Source organism: Tursiops truncatus, chromosome 14 (assembly GCF_011762595.2).
Source record: "Tursiops truncatus isolate mTurTru1 chromosome 14, mTurTru1.mat.Y, whole genome shotgun sequence".
In the NCBI taxonomy this organism is placed as follows: domain Eukaryota; kingdom Metazoa; phylum Chordata; class Mammalia; order Artiodactyla; family Delphinidae; genus Tursiops; species Tursiops truncatus.
The window spans coordinates 24,906,815-24,922,847 of record NC_047047.1 but is presented as its reverse complement, the minus strand read 5'-3'; the positions used below and the strand labels follow the sequence as shown (position 1 = coordinate 24,922,847).

General features: G+C 48.0%; 1 protein-coding gene across 3 annotated transcripts in view; it reads left to right on the top strand.

The window, feature by feature from the left end:
- The first annotated feature begins 2,157 nt into the window (after nucleotides 1–2,157).
- HK2 (hexokinase 2) overlaps nucleotides 2,158–16,033 on the top strand; it is a 61,590-nt gene continuing 47,714 nt past the window's right edge. For 2 of the 3 annotated variants that reach the window (XM_033838130.2, XM_033838131.2), the window contains exon 1: nucleotides 2,158–2,616. In XM_033838130.2, the coding sequence (XP_033694021.1) occupies nucleotides 2,554–2,616 (63 nt within the window). In that variant the 5' untranslated portion in view covers nucleotides 2,158–2,553. The remainder of the gene's footprint in view (nucleotides 2,617–16,033) is intronic. The other variant, XM_033838129.2, reaches the window with a different exon arrangement.

Below are 16,033 nucleotides of genomic sequence, written 5' to 3'. Positions count from 1 at the left end.
TATTTTGTAATAACCTATAAGGGAAAAGAATCTGAAAAAGAATACACACACACACACAAAACTGAATCACTGTGCCATACACCTGAAACTAACATGACATTGTAAATCAACTATACATCAAATAAAAAATTAAGTTAAATTAAAAAAGAAAAGAGAAAGGAACAGAGGATTTGGCACTTTGTAGGTCATTACGGTGACTATGACCAAAGCAGTTTTGGACCCAAGCCTGATTGGAGTAAGGGAGGGAGGGGCGAGAATGTGTAGTTGGCAAGGGTACACAGCTTTCAAGAAGTTTTGCTGGGAGGCTAGATCATGGAGGTTTATGTTTTTTTCTGTTTGTATACTCTTATTTTCCAACAATGAACATTTAATATTGTGTTTTATTATTATTATTATACATTGCAGATAGCACCCCACTGTTTATGAGAGAAGGAGAAACTCCTCAGGAGACACTGCAAACCTTCACCTTCCCTCCCCTGCGACCTTTCCAACCCCAGGCTTGCTATTCTGCACAGTCACCAGTCTCCCATAGGCTGCACTCACTCTTGCTGGCTTCCACCATGTATAAAAGTCTGGCGCCAGCATATGATCCAGCAATCCCACTCCTGGACATATACCCAGACAAAACTATAATTTGAAAAGATACATGCACCCCGATGTTCATTGCAGCGCTATTTACAATAGCCAAGACATGGAAAAAACCTAAATGTCCATCTATAGATGAATGGATAAAGAAGATATGGTATGTATATACAATGGAATACTACTCAGCCATAAAAATGAATGAAATAATGCCATTTGCAGCAACATGGGTAGACCTAGAGATTCTCGTGCTAAGTGAAGTATGTCAGAAAGAGAAAGACAAATACATGATATCACTTATGTATGTAAGCTAAAATACGATACAAATGAACGTATCTATGGAACAGAAACAGACTCAGATACAGAGAACAGACTTGTGGTTGCAGGTGGGGGGGAGGGGGGAAGGATTGGGAGTCTGGGGTTAGCAGATGCAAACTATTATATATAGGATGGATAAACAACAAGGTCCTACTGTATAGCACAGGGAACTAGATTCAATACCCTGTGATGAACCATAATGGAAAAGAATATGAAAAAGAATATATAACTGCATCACTTTGCTGTACAGCAGAAATGAACACAGCATTGTAAATCAACTATACTTCAATAAAATTAGGAAAAAAAAAAAAAAAGGAAAAAAAGAAAACGTTTGATGCCGGGCATTAGCTGTGGCTGTGACTCCTACTCCTCTCAGCATCCATAAGCCACCCCACCCCACACACGTCCAGGATCATTTGGTTACGCACTTATCACCCACCCAGTTTCACCCACGCATCAGCTGCAGACAAAGTTCTTTTCCTGCTTTTTACTTCCCGGCTCTTACAGTGGCAGGATGGGATAATAGGGAAAAGAATAGGGCCTCAAAGACGGACGTGGGTTTCTTCCCTTACCTGCCACTCATTAACTGTGTGACCTTGGGCAAGTCTCTTAAGGGCTCCGTTTCCTCATCTGTAAAACAAGGTTAGTAAAACTCACATCCATTCAGTTTTGTGGTGCCCGGCATAAAGTGAGCAGCAGTTGCGGCGGCTCACTTTGCATCAGCATTGCGCGGACGCCTGGAGCCACAATAGGTGAGAACTAAGATGCTTCAGAAATGTGACCCAGTAGCGGGGGCCCCTCACATGACCCCGAGATGCCAGACAGTGTTTCTCTCCCCGCCCAGGGCGTGTGCAAGTCCGGTGACCCGACTTTCCAGTCACCCCACACTCCGGGTCTGTGATTATGCGCCCCCCCCCCATAGCTGGGCCTGACGCGGCGGTGGCTCATGCGCCTTTCCGCCCCAGCCTGTTGCCACGGACCACACGTCTCATCCATGCTGCCTGGCCCCTCCCCCTGCCCCGGGTGCGCCCCTCCAGCTTGCCGGCTCGGGTGTCTGAGCGGCCGCGCCCGCGGGCCGTCCGCTCTGACTGGCTGCACCGCGGTGGCGGGCGGCCCGTGGGCACACACACCCTCCCCGCGCAGCCAATGGGCGTGCGCGCGTCACTGACCCGGCGGCCCGCGAGCCGGCAACCCCTCAATAAGCCACATTGTTGCACGAAACTCCAGCGCAGGAGTCCCGGACCGCCGCTAGCACCAGCGTGTCACCGAGCCGAGAAGATCCGCTGGCGAGAGCAGCGCGCGTGTGAGCCGGAGAGGTCCTGTCGCCCTAGTGGAGCCAAGCTGCTATTCTTCTCAAGTTAAGCCTTAGTGATTCTGTGGCTGAAGTTAGTACCTTGACAGTGGGGGCATCCCAGCACGTCGCTGGGAGTGATTCTTGGTCCTTCAGCAGTTGTGACTATCAAAACCTGTTTTTAGAGTCCCGAAACTCTCCAGCTGGGCGCGCCATCGTGTGCCTTCTTTGTGTACCTCCCGGACTCATCGCTCCCAACCGGGCCTCCAAGCCCGGACAAAGCGGTCAGACCGCGCCGCCCTCCTCCCCCGCAAGCGCTCCAGCCTCGGTTTCCCATCTCGGCGCTGTCGGGCCGCAGCAGGATGATCGCCTCGCATCTGCTCGCCTACTTCTTTACGGAGCTCAACCATGACCAAGTGCAGAAGGTAAGTAAGCGCGGGCGGGGGCGGCTGGCTTGCCTGACAACATTGCTTTGTCCCCGGCCCTCTCTCCGGGGTCCCGGCCGGCTGGGACTCTCCTCTTAGACCCTGCGGGGACCCGCTTCCTTCCCATTCCGGGCCGCGGACGCGGAAAATATCAGCGCGGCGGGGAAAGTCCTGGGCTGGAGGAGCCACGTCCGCTAGGCACGGGCAGACGTGTGCGCGCGTGCGAGGCTCCGGGGCTCGCGCACCGCGCGGCTCTCCCTCTCTGCGGCCCTGCGCGCGCTCGCGCTTTTTTTTTTTTTGGAGGGGCGGGCCACCCGGCACGTAGTCTTTGACTGCTGGGCCCACGTGGGAGGAGCCCCCCTTTAGCTGCCTGAGTTCCGGCCAGAGCACGTGGGGAGAATCGTGGCGGGGGGGGGGGGGTGAGTTGGGGGAAGGCTCCGCTGCCGCGCGGGGTTGCCTGGGTTCCTCCCGCGCTAAAGGACCACATTTTGGGGACCTACGATTCCCCCTAGCGTTCCTCACGGCCTTGCGGAGGTGGGCTTGGGGAGAAGACCACGCGGGAAGAAGCTGGGAAAGGGTCAGAGAAACTCCGCCCGCCGCACCCCTTTCCCGGAACTGAGGCGCCCGGAACTGTGGCTCCGCGAGGGGCGTACGCCCCCCCAACGCCCATTCCCAGCGCCTGCCTCGGGGCCGCCCTGCCTTGAGTACCCCATCTTCGGGCCCGCCCCCCAAATGGGGGGTGGACTTTGGATGTTACTTCTGGTGTACCTAAAAGTTTCTCCGAGAGGACCAACACCCCCTTTTCCCCTCTTTGCCGTCTTCCTGGAGATTTTTGTCCTTCTGAAAACGAGCTTTTCCCTGTCGTGAGCCCTGACCTGTCTGCCCGCTTCTGTCTCAGCAGCACCCCGCCTAAGTCCGAGCTCTTGCTCGGGCCAGGTCTTTTCCGTAAGACAAAGCCTCTGGCCCCGCCGGGGAGCCTCGCTCTCTGTGCCTCTGGGTATGGAGAGTGGGTGGGGCTAGGCTGGGCCCCAGGCGCTCTCTGGGGAGAATTGAGTTTCTGAAACGCTCGGGATTTCGGGATTGGCTCCTGGCCCTGGGCCTCAGCTAGGACTTGAGACGAGAGAGTGGGCTGGGGCGGGGGTGGAGGGTGTCCAGATCTGTGAGTCAATGACAGAGCGTTGCTCAATTACATACTTGAAATTTCTGTATCTCAATGGGAACACATTTTTGGGCAAATGTTTTGACGTTATCTTTATGTGGGGCGACCTGCTCATACTCCCATTCTGGGGATCCTGAGAGCAAAGGAGAGGAAGGTGGGTTGCCATCACAGTGTTTTCAAAGTCGTGGTAGATGAACCCCAAAATACCGTGACATTACTTAGCCTCAGACTGGAGTAGGGAGCAGAGGGCCGCTGGTTTAGTTGAGTGTTAGTCTGCTTGTAAGTGGCTGTTACCTTCTAACTCAATCCTGGGATAAGGCTCTGCTCTGCACTTTAATTCAGTTTATTTAAGAACGTGTCTGTGATCCGGCAGGACCTTGGCAACTTTGTTGGACTTCTTTGCTCAAGAAGTGAGTTAACCCTTGTGACAGTCATCTCTTGGCAAGTCCTAGAATACAAAGCTGGAGGACCATTAATTCAGGAGAGGTCTTCTCAGTTGGTTGAATATTGCCCCAGGACATTTAAATTTACTCACCCCCTGTCCAGAGGAAGGAACCTAGGACCACAAATTTACCCTCCCCGAAACCAGAGGATGGAGGCTAGGACTGGAACCTTCCTGGCCTGGAATGGGGAGGGGTCATAGCTTTAGTCCCAAACTGGAAAGAGAATTAACCAGGGCATGTAGAAATGAGTTCTAATCACTGTTTTGTGGTTTATTAACCACAGGACTCTGAGCAAGTCACTTTGCTTCTTTGGACCGCCAATTTCTTTTTGTAAAACAGGGATGACAACAGCAACCTTCTTCACTTTGGGGAGTTGTGATGATTAAGCACAGCCATGTGAAAAGGTCTTTCTTGTAGTCTTCTCTACATTTGCAGCCTGTCAAGTGTCTCAGGGACACTTGGGTGTATTTCCTCCAAATTACCAATGGGGGCAGAATTGAGTCAGGCCTTAACTCAGCAGGTGTGGAAGCTGGGACTTGGCCTCCCAGTTTAGGTGAGCAAAGCTGCCTGTTTCCAGCAGCAGTTAGGAAATAGGGAGAGAATCAGAGAGAATATTATGGAAGGATCTTTTAAAGTTGCTACTAGAAGGAAGAATTAGGAGAGAAGGTTGAAGCTTTAGTTTTACAGTCTTTTGAAAAGGCCTTGATTTGAACTCTTCTGAAATCCCTATTATTTTACATAATATGGGTTGTAGTCTGAGGCAGGGAAAGTTTAGGTTCACCTGCCCAAAACTAGCCCCATCAGAATCACTTGTCCCCTGATAGACAAGCCTAGTGTTTTGTGCTGATTGACACTTTGAAACTCAAGAGCAAACACATATAGCATTTACTGTGTACCAGGTGGTTTTAAGCTCTTTACATATGTTAGCTTATTAACATTCATAACAACACCATGAAGTAGATACTATTATCAGCATCCCTGTTTTACTGGTAAGGAGCTGAGGCACAGAGTGACTTGTTCAAGGTCACTAGCTTTTTTGTAAAGGCTGGAAATTGAAGCCATGCATTTGGGCTCCAGAGGCCCATGCTCTTGACCACACCCCCTGCCTCTGGGACCATCAGAAGACCCCATCCTGGCCCGTGTCTGTGTTCACTCTTGGATGCTGGCAGCACCCTCACCCAGCATGTCCAGAAATGCAGGTAGCTCTTCTCTTGGTCAGATTAGTGGCACCAGTACCCTCTGATTATTCTGACTGGGAGCCCTGGACCCATTTCACTGACTTTCCTTTCTGATTGCTTTACCTTGGTCAGCTGGTCTCTGGGTTACTTCAGAGGCCTCCTAGGGTGTGTTTCCAGTCTCTTTCTGGAGCCAGACTGGATCATTTCAGAAGACTGTGTACTACAACTTATATGTGGAATCTAATATGACACAAATGAACTTATTTATGAAACAGAAACAGACTCACAGACATAGAAAACAAACTAATGGTTACCAAAGGGGAAAGGGGGTGGGGGAAGAATACATTAGGAGTTTGGGATTAGCAGATACAAACTACTATATATAAAATAGATAAACAGGGGCTTCCCTGGTGGCACAGTGGTTGAGAGTCCGCCTGCCGATGCAGGGGATACGGGTTCGTGCCCCGGTCCAGGAAGATCCCACATGCCGCGGAGCGGCTAGGCCCGTGAGCCATTGCCACTGAGCCTGCACGTCTGAGCCTGTGCTCCGCAACGGGAGAGGCCACAACAGTGAGAGGCCCGCATACCGCAAAAAAAAAAAAAAAAAAAAAAAAAGATAAACAATAAGGTCCTACTATATAGCACAGGGGACTATATTCAACATCCTGTAATAAACCATAATGGAAAAGAATATGAAAAAGAATATGTATATATGTATGTATAACTGAATCACTTTACTGTATACCAGAAACTAAGGCAACATTGTAAATCAAATATTCCTCCAAAAAAAAAAAAGACTGCATACTGATTGCTCCCTGACCCCACCCCTCACCTCAGCCTCATCTTCTCTATCTGCATTCCCGAAGACTTGAATCACCATTCCTCTAAATGTCACACCTGGTCACCATTCCATCATACATTGGAGTTGGTAGTTACAGGGCAGGGAGAATCCTAGCTGTTCACCTTTATAGCCAGTTTATGGCCACTGGTGAGGTGTTCAGTGAGTCCAAGAATGAAGGAGTGGACCTTCCTGGGAAAAGAAGCAGAGCAAGGGCTGCAGGAAGTGGAAGAGGGTGAGAGGCAGCTGGGGGGGTGCTGGTACTGGGTTGAAGGGGTGGGTATCCAAGGGTGGAGGGACCCTTGGAGGGAAAGACAGTGAGCTGTTCCCTCAGCAAGGCCTGAGGCTTGGCGTGAGACTGATCCTGAGGGGAAAGGGAGGCAGGGAGAGAGGGGGAGAGAGAAAAAGGGTGTTTACTGTCCTCCAGCAATCAAGGGTTTTTGTCCTGTCTGCAGAGTTAGAGGATTCTTTTGATTAATTGAGCTATAAATAGTATACAAGATACAGGATTTTTGTCTCTTAAACTTGATAATCAGGATTAACCATGGAAGTGAAATGAAGTATACATGCCTTCCTTTAGCCATTAACCGATTATTTTAACACACACAGACTGGTGACATACAATCTTGGAATATAGATAGTTCACTTGGGCTCTTTACTACATTAGTGAGGGGTAGCTTTCAACTCTGGACTTAATGAGAGGGGAGAATATCTTGGAAGCAGAAAGATTCAACAGAACCCCCAAGAGATAAGAGTTTAATGTTTTTTGAGAACCTACTGTGGGTATAGTTACTATGTGGGAAATTGAGACTACGACACCTTTCAGCTGTCTGGTGAGATGAGGCTCTAGAAATAGGTACTTTACATCCAGTAAAGGGTCATGGCAGTCATTCTCATGGGATGGGGAATTAGGGACCTCAAGGGAATCTCAACTGATATTTTTTGAGCACCTACTATGTGCCATTAATCTTCAGATAGGGGATGAAAGTATGGGAGTAAAGTACTGATTAAAACCTTAGTAAGATTATTTTTGGCTGAGTTAACTGACATTGACAGGTACAATTTGCCTCATTTGTTCAACTTAGTATCTTAGTACCAAGTCCCTTTCCTGCTCCGAAGACAATTGATGGTAGCAGGAATATTTTGTAGCTTTTACTAATCATCCATTTGTTTTGTATTGTCAAATTTCTAGTTCAGAGAGCGGCCAAGAAGCTCTTTTTTCTTTACCCCTGAATGAATTAAAATTCTCTCTGAGGCTCCTCAGACAAAGCCGACATTTTTTTTTTTTTTAACATCACTTTTCAAAGTTGAACTTTTCTAGCACCCTGAGGAGTTTGAGGGCAGCTAGGGACCCTTTTCCAGGGAGACTCAAAACAACACAAACCACAACAGTTTTCTCAAAATCTGGCAGCCGTAGTAAGGAGATCTGATGTACTAAAAGAGCTCAGGAACCCCAGAAAACTGGCTTCCTTTTTTCAGATACTTCCGGTTTAAAAGGTGGCTCTTGATAACTGGTTCCTCATTATCACTGTTGAGTTTTGAAGTCAGCAAGTTTGGTTTGTTTTCCAACACTGTGTGCTGTCTGTCTTTGACTTTCAAAAGTAGTGGGGGTGGAGGTGTGGCAAATCAAATCGCGGAGTTCGCTGGCTGCGACTTAATATCTCACACCATAGATCACAGGTAGCTGTTCCTGCTTACCTCTAAAGCAGGTCTCTCAGTCTTGGTGCTATTGACATTTTGGGCTGGATAATCTTGTGAGGGGCTACCCAGCCTATCATAAAGAGCAAGAGTTTTTACCCTACCCCAATTTACAGGGGCGAAGCCTGTGGTTTTTTGTTGTTTGTTTGTTTTTAACTACTCCTTTAGAGCAGTGGTTTTCAACTATTAGTGATTTCATCCCCCAGGTGGACTTTGGTGGTGTCTGAAGACATTTTTGGTCCTCACAGGCAGGTGGATGAAGACGTGTCATTGCATCTAGTAAGCAGAGGCAAGGGATAATGCTAAACATCCTACAATGCCCAGGACAGCCCCCCTGCCAAAAAAAAAGACTTTTCTGACCCCAAATATCTATAGGTTGAGAAACTGCATCAGAAGAACATGGTCTATCCCCCATTCCAGTATTATAGTGCATCGCTAATGGTCATACAGCTACTTAGTAGTAGCTGCAACTAGGACCATAGTTCTTAGCTCTCAGTGTGCCATGTCATGGGATAGTCATGGTGGGGAGTGGCCTTTTACAAAAGATGAATTTAAGGTGAGGTCTGCAGACCACAGTAGTTAGCAGATGTCCATGACCCCTGGCTGAAGTGTGGGTTACCTGAGTAATGTTTTCTGTTTTCAGCCAGAAAAATGTGGGCAAGGTAAGCACTCCAGGAAGCCAGTGGGAGAGAAGTTTGCTCAGCTGACCCCAGGAGAACCTCACCCTGGCTGTTGCTGGGGTTTCCCTGAAAGCCAGGCATTTTCCAGGCTTCTGAACAAGGCAGGCATGTGAGTTGGTGGAACTCCTATCTCAGGAAGCAGAGGGAAGGGGCCGTTGGTACCCACTGAGGGACAGTCCAGCAGTCACTGGGAGAGGCTGTGTGCTGAGAAGTAGAGCCAGGCTCCCTGGGGTGGAATCCTGGCTCACCACAAACCAGCTGTGTGAACTTGGGCCAGTTATTTAACCTCTCTAGGCCTCAGTTTCTTCCGCTTATAAAATGGAGAGTGGATAACACCTTAATAGGGTCTTTGTAAGGATTTAAGAGAGAGTGAATATATGTGAAGTTCTTAGAGCTGTGCCTGCTACATAGTCAACACTTTATGTGTCAAATATTAGTACATAGAGATAGACACACTCTCAGATACCTGACTGCGCTATCCCTCTGGGCAGAAGCAAAAGAGGCCCTGCTTCTTTTTCCTAAGGACTTTTAGGGCATATGGGTTCTGGCCCATTTATATTCTCTGTCTTATGTTGGATTAGAGCAGAGGACAGGGCGGACAGAAGGATGGAAAGTTCCTAAAGCTGAGAAATAAGGAAGCTTCCTCACTGCCCCATCCAACTTCTAAAACCTTCTCTTTTCTGGGCATAGGAGACCCGTTTTTGAGCTCTTCCTCTAACTTGCTTTCCTTCTGGTCTTCTGGGGATACAGCATTCCCCTTGGGTGGAGGGGGGAGTCTCTGGGTTGCCTGGGGCATTTTGGTACACCTCAGCTTGAAGCGTCCTCCTTGGGAAGTCATGAGAGACAAAGCTGCACACTGAATAGTCACAGCATTTGTTCAACCCCTTCTCCCTGTAGAAGTCTAGTCCACTCCCTGTCGGTACCTCCCCTGGAGGGCAGAATCACAGAGGCTCCAATGGCAGTTGCTGAGGCCACTTACGCTGAAATTGGCCAATGAGATGCTTGCTCACACTTCCTCACATCTGCCCCAGACTCTGGCTTCCCACTGGGGGAACCACTTGGGGTGCCCTGTGCTGTTGAGTCACAGGACCGGGTCATGGTAGGTTTCAGTCCCACTGACCCCTGGAGTTTCAATGAAGGGAACAGTCATTCTCACATTTTCTGGCACATTGAATGGAGAGTCCCTGGCCATCTTGGTTCTCAGCAGAGAGCTCTTTGCCCCTCCTATGTAGACTCTGGGCTGTCTAGTGTGGCCCCTTCTGACACTGAGGTGCTTGGGGTTCTCGACAAAGCCGGAGAGGACCCTCAGTGTGGAACCCACACTCTACTCCCCCCATCCCTGTACAGCCTCTGTCTTGTCCAAACTTGGTTGGGAGTCTTGGCCTTGTTTCCATGGGAGCAGGAGCTAGACAATCTCGTTTTCCTTGAAGTACCATGCTTTTTGCACTGTTGTCTGTGGATCTCTAAGCAATTCCTTAAGAGTCCTTCCCTGGAGCGTGAGTCAGACCTGAGAACCTGGCTCTGGGAACCCTCGGTGCCCATCCACCTCAGCCAGCCTTCCTGCCTCTTCTCACCTTCAGCTCAGCATCCCTGCCCTGGAGGCCTGGAGATGGTCTATGTTCTTGGAAGGCCTTGTTCCCAACCTCTTCCTTCTGGCAGCACCGTATTGTCTGATAAAGGAGTGAAACCAGATAAGCCATTGGACAGCTTTGATTTGGGCTGAGTAAGGGCATTTGAAGCTGTCGCTTTTCCTTTTTCCCATTTGAGGGACAAAAGTTCCTCCTGCTTCCTCCCATATTGTCCTGTCTCAACCCCTTCTAATGAAGCCTTCCAGCCATGTCCCACCAGTCCTCTTTTCCCCTCAATTCCCAAAGGTCTTAAATTAACAAACATGTACACCACTCGCGAAGTGCTGGGCTCTGTCTGTGAACTCTACTACAACTCAGGTCGTCCTCGGGCAGCCCTCCAGGGTAGACGTTATTATTACCTATTATTCAGAAGAAGACACCAAGGCACAGAAAGGGACAGTACCTTGCTCAAGGGCAAGCCAGAATTCAAACCCAGGCAGTATGATTCCAGAGCCCAGGCACTTAGCCCCAGTGTGGGGCTGCCTGGGACAACTGGAGATAGCCAGTTGTCTTTCAGTTTCATGGGGTTATCAGTCCAGGGTCAGTTGGGAAGGGACCTTTGAGATCATCTCGTCCAAACCTTTATTTTGCAGTTGAGGAAACCGGGTGCCATGTACTAAGGGACCAGCCAAGAACCCAGTTTCTCCACCATTTCCTGAAAGGAAACCCAGATTCCTTTCAGCGCCATTGGCATAGAATGGGCTCTTCTCATCATTCAGGTGTGGGCTCCCTAAGAACCATGAGCAGGATTTGATTTGTGGCCTGTACCTAAGGTGACCCTATAATTTATTGTCCAAACTGGGCCACTTTTGAGAGTAAAAGGAGACACTGTTAACAGTTATGCTGCTACCACACTGTAAACATTGTCCTGGGCAAACTGGGATATATGGTTGCCCTGCTTATGGTGGGTGTGTCTGGGGTGGGTAGAGCAGACTGGGAAGTTCTGGGGCTGGACATGGTATAAAGAGACAGACCCAAAGTGATTTGGTCCAGCAGGTGGACAGTTGGCAGCAGACAAGAGTGGGGAGTTCAGATGCCCCTGTGGGCATATGGGCTCAGGGGCAGACTCTGGTCCCTGACATGGGGCTGGCCAGGGGAGGCAGAGTTCGACCCCTAGGGGATCTGGGGTACTGGCCAGGGCAGCTAGGTAGATGGAGAGGAAACTCTGCTGCTGCCAGGATCACATGCAGTGTGGGCCCAGGCCTGAAGAACAAGGCCAGGCTCTGAGCACCTGGGCAGTCTGCAGTAGCCAGCTCTTCCCCTTTACCCAAGTTACTCTCTCACTCCTCTCCTCGGCATTCCTGTCACCCCTTGATGTCACCATAACAAATATGTCTTGAGCATCTACTGTATCTCAGTACTGAGAGAGCTCTGGCATCACAAATATGAAGTTGGGAACATGTAGTCAGTGCCTTTTAGTCTTCTGGGACCAGTGAGAGCAAGAGACACAAGTGTCAAAAGTGTGTTAGTATAACCAGCTGGGAACTTGGGGAATGTATTTGGGGTGAAGGACAAGTGGGAGTTTGTTAGGCCAGAGCAGGAGAACATTCTAGGCATGGGGTCAACACATATGTTTAACCTTTTCAAGACAAAAACTCCTCAGAATTGTACTGATGTATGTGATTTAAGTGATTGTAAATCTGTCTTTTATTATAGTGAAAGAAACTGCTTACTCTCTGCCTTACTCCTTCAGTTTATAATAACTTGTTGACCTATTTGCCTCCCACCAATAGACTGGACACTTGCAGGCAGAAGGGTCTTCTTTATCCCGGCATCCTCAGCGCCTGGCGCTGGCACACTCAATTTAGTGCTCAATCATTATGTGCAGGCGAATGGGGACATATTATTCCTTTGTACTGCTGCCCCATAGTCTGAGGATAGGAGGGTCCTGGGACAGGCGTCCCAAATGCCTGTCTCCTGGACCCCAGACAGGTGCTACTGCCTGAGGTCTGTCTGGCTGTAACTTGATGCAGCCCAAGAACTGGAAGAACAGGAAACCCTGTGACTCACGGTGCAACAGAATCCTGGAGGAGTGGCCTGTAAGCCTCCTCAGTGAGCTCCACACTCACCCTGCGCTGCTCCAGCCATGTGAGTACGCAGTGCGTCAGCTGGAATCTCCCTGAGGTGGCGCGCCGCCCTAGTGGGGGTCCGCCTTGTCCCATCTGAAAAAAGTGTCGAGGCAGATCTGTCACTTCGTTAGCTGTGTTTCAGAGGACAGGAGGCTTAAAGAATCCAGGATCTGCTCTGTCTTTTCCTCCCCAACTCATCCTTTTTTTTTTTTTAAATCTTATCGGAAACATCTGGCCTTGGCTTGGCAACATTACAGGATAAACTTGCTGCTCTTTGCACAGTCTCGGTCCTCCCAGGAGGAGTCTGTGAAGACACTATTATTAATGAGGCCACTGATGGTAGTTACCTAGCTTTCCCTGTGTGGGCACACCTATGCCCCGGGTTAGGGCACTCATCTGGCCACTGGGTGTTATGGGTCCTGTCAGGGACTTTGGCCTGCGGTTTGGGGAAGCTTCTTCAAACCTTGGTTTCCTTGTCAAAGATTTGCAGTGAAACACTGGCAAAGGAATAATGGAAGATATGAAATTCTTTTGAAACTAAGTTGCAAGCATGTGTCAGCACATAGAGTCACTGGAAGGCTATGTACGGCTGCATTTAGGTTATGGCTTTCCCCTCTGATTTGACCTCTTTGGCCAGACCATGTGAGTAGGTAGACTAGGGCCTAATCAGTGCCTTGTCCTTTTTCCTTCCTATGTTTTTAAATTGAAGTATAATTTATATAGAGAACTGAACACACCAGGTAACTACCACCCAGATCCAGTAACAAATTATTACCAACAATAGCAGGTATACCCCCCACTAAGTATAATCACTATCCTGACTTCTACCGGCCTAGATCTGTTTCTGTACTTACTATAAATGGACTCATATGATCTGTTCCTTTTTGTATCTGGCTTTTTTTACCCAACTTTATATTGTGAGATTCATCTATATATGTAGTTGGATGTGACGGTAAGTACTGCCTTCTCATTGCTGTATAGTACCCTGCCCCTGCCTCTCTAACCCTGTTTTGACTATAGTTGAATTAAAGCAGATGAGATTAGTCAAAGCCCTTCACTTCAAGAGGGTGTGGTTCTTCCTAAATTTCTTTCTAGGAGGCTAGGTTGAATCCTTGGAGTCTGGTCTAATATATATATATATATATACACACACACACATATATATATATATAATATACATATATATTATATATATACAGTATATATATATAATATATATATACACCTGATTGTATCTTTAGGACAAAAACACGAGTGCTAGGAAAGCTAAAATTCAGTCAGTTGGTCTGCTTGAGGTCCAGAAGCAGCTAAAATGTAGGAATTAGCTAGAGTTCATTCAGCACCTCCTGGAGAGAAGGTTCTAGGTACTAAATCAGAAATACCCAAAGACAGGCTTCCCTAGTGGTGCAGTGGTTGAGAGTCCGCCTGCCGATGCAGGGGACGCGGGTTCGTGCCCCGGTCCGGGAAGATCCCACATGCCACGGAGCGGCTGGGCCCGTGAGCCATGGCCGCTGAGCCTGCGCGTCCGGAGCCTGTGCTCCTCAACGGGAGAGGCCACAGCAGTGAGAGGCCCGCGTACCGCAAAAAAAAAAAAAAAAAAAAAAAAAAAAAAAAAAATAAATACCCAAAGACTGGAGAAAGAAGTCCAGCAGTGCAATAGTGCCTCAGGGTGTTCCTGTGTCCTTGGCTCTGACTGTGCTTATGGGATTGCTGTCTTATCCAGTTTGGTCACTTGAATTCACCCTTCTACCAGGAGGGTGGGTTCTGTAGGGATGACTGATGAGCGTTTGCTCGATTATGTATTATTTATTTTCTGCCTACTTATTAAAAGAATTAGGTGGTACGGGTGATATGGTTCAGCTTTCACTGAAAGGACTTCGAGAATAAGAGTCATGGAACAGGCAGAAATGATTATCAAAAACTTAGTGCGTTAAAGTCGAGTACGGAGCCCTGAGCTTCCTGATAGTCAAGGCAAAAAGGACAGCTCTCCTTTTTTTAAAGAAATTTATTTATTTATTTTTGACTGCTTTGGGTCTTCATTGCTGTGCGCAGGCTTTCCTTTAGTTGCGGCAAGCGGGGGCCACTCTTCTTTGCGGTGTGTGGGCTTCAGTAGTTGTGGCACATGGGCCCAGCAGTTATGGCTCTCTGACTCTAGAGCGCAGGCTCAGCAGTTCTGGTGCACGGGCTTAGTTGCTCCGAGGCATGTGGGATCTTCCCAGACCAGGGCTCGAACCTGCAACCCCTGCCTTAGGCAGGTGGATTCCCAACCACTGCGCCACCAGGGAAGCCCAGGACAGCTCTCCTTGAGTCAGTTGTTTTAATTTCATTGGCCTGTAGCAGGAAGCACAGTGACTCTGGGCAGACTTTCTCCTGACACTAAACCCTACAGAGAATTGACTGATCAGTGAACAACACAGCAACTTTACACAGTGGGGTGATCTTTATGATTCTTCCTTCCCATGATTAAAGGTGATAGGATTAAATCATACTAATATGAAGGCATTGCAAAAGGGAGCTAATGCAATGTAGTGAGGTGAGTGGCTTTCTGGTTCTAAAGTTCATAACCTCCTTCTAGGATCTTGGGCTTGCCCACACCTTCTGAGCCTTTTCACATGATCTCCCTACTGTCTCCACGTCAACATACATCCAGTGACATGTATGTTGGATATGTATGTTCTTAGCCTGGAAGAACTCTCCCCTGAATGCCAGTCTCACAGGCCACTTACTCATACATGTGACACTTCCCATGGGCTGCTTTGCATTGTTCTTGCCTTTCTTAACTCCTAAGACCCATCCCTCCATTCATTTCAGAGACATTGATTGAGTCTATAGTGAGTTGAGTTCTGTGCTCTCTCGTAAAGTCCTAGAGAACAGGAATCCTGATTTCTTAAAAAAATTTAAAAAACATTTGTGTGTGTGTGTGTGTAAAGTTGACCCTTGAACAATATGGGTTTGAGCTGTATGGGTCCACTTATATGTAGATTGTTTTCAATAAATATATTCTATGGTACTACATTACTGCATGATTTGCGGTTGGTTGGATGCGTAACTATGTATAAGGAGTGCCGACTGTGGATTTTCCACTGTGTGAGGGTTGGCACTCCAACCCCTGTGTAGTTCAAGGGTCAACTGTATATATATTTAAAGTGTACAATTCAGTGGCATTAAGCACATTCACATACAACTATCACCACTATCCATCTCCACAGCTGATTTCTTTTTAAATTATGTTCCTGTATACTATAGTGCTTTGCATGTAATTGGTTTTCAACACAGACTGTAAAGTGAGAGAATCTGGGGTCAGCGATTCAGGGGTTGTATGATAGGAATCTTACAGATTTAGATGTTGAAATTTAAGGTTTCTTCTATACTTTCCTTTGAGACCTCTTAAGGTATTCAAGGTAGGATTTATGGCAGTTTATATAACAAAGTCTCAGCGTTGGAATATTGTTCTTTTCTGGATGTAAGTAGTTTGATCAGGACCATTTTCCCACTGGGACCAGATAGGGTGTCCTCACAACCCGGGGAAGGTCACTAGCCATTCAACTGGAATTGGCCTGCAAGATGATACAGGCCCTTGGGGATGATTGGGGGTAGGATTATCATTTATTGTTTCTGACAATAGAGTAAGGGATCTGGGTGATCCAAATTCTAGTGTCAACTCTGTGACCTTAGTCAAGGCTGTTACCTTGGCCTCAGTTTCTCTGAGGTTCCTTTCTAGCTC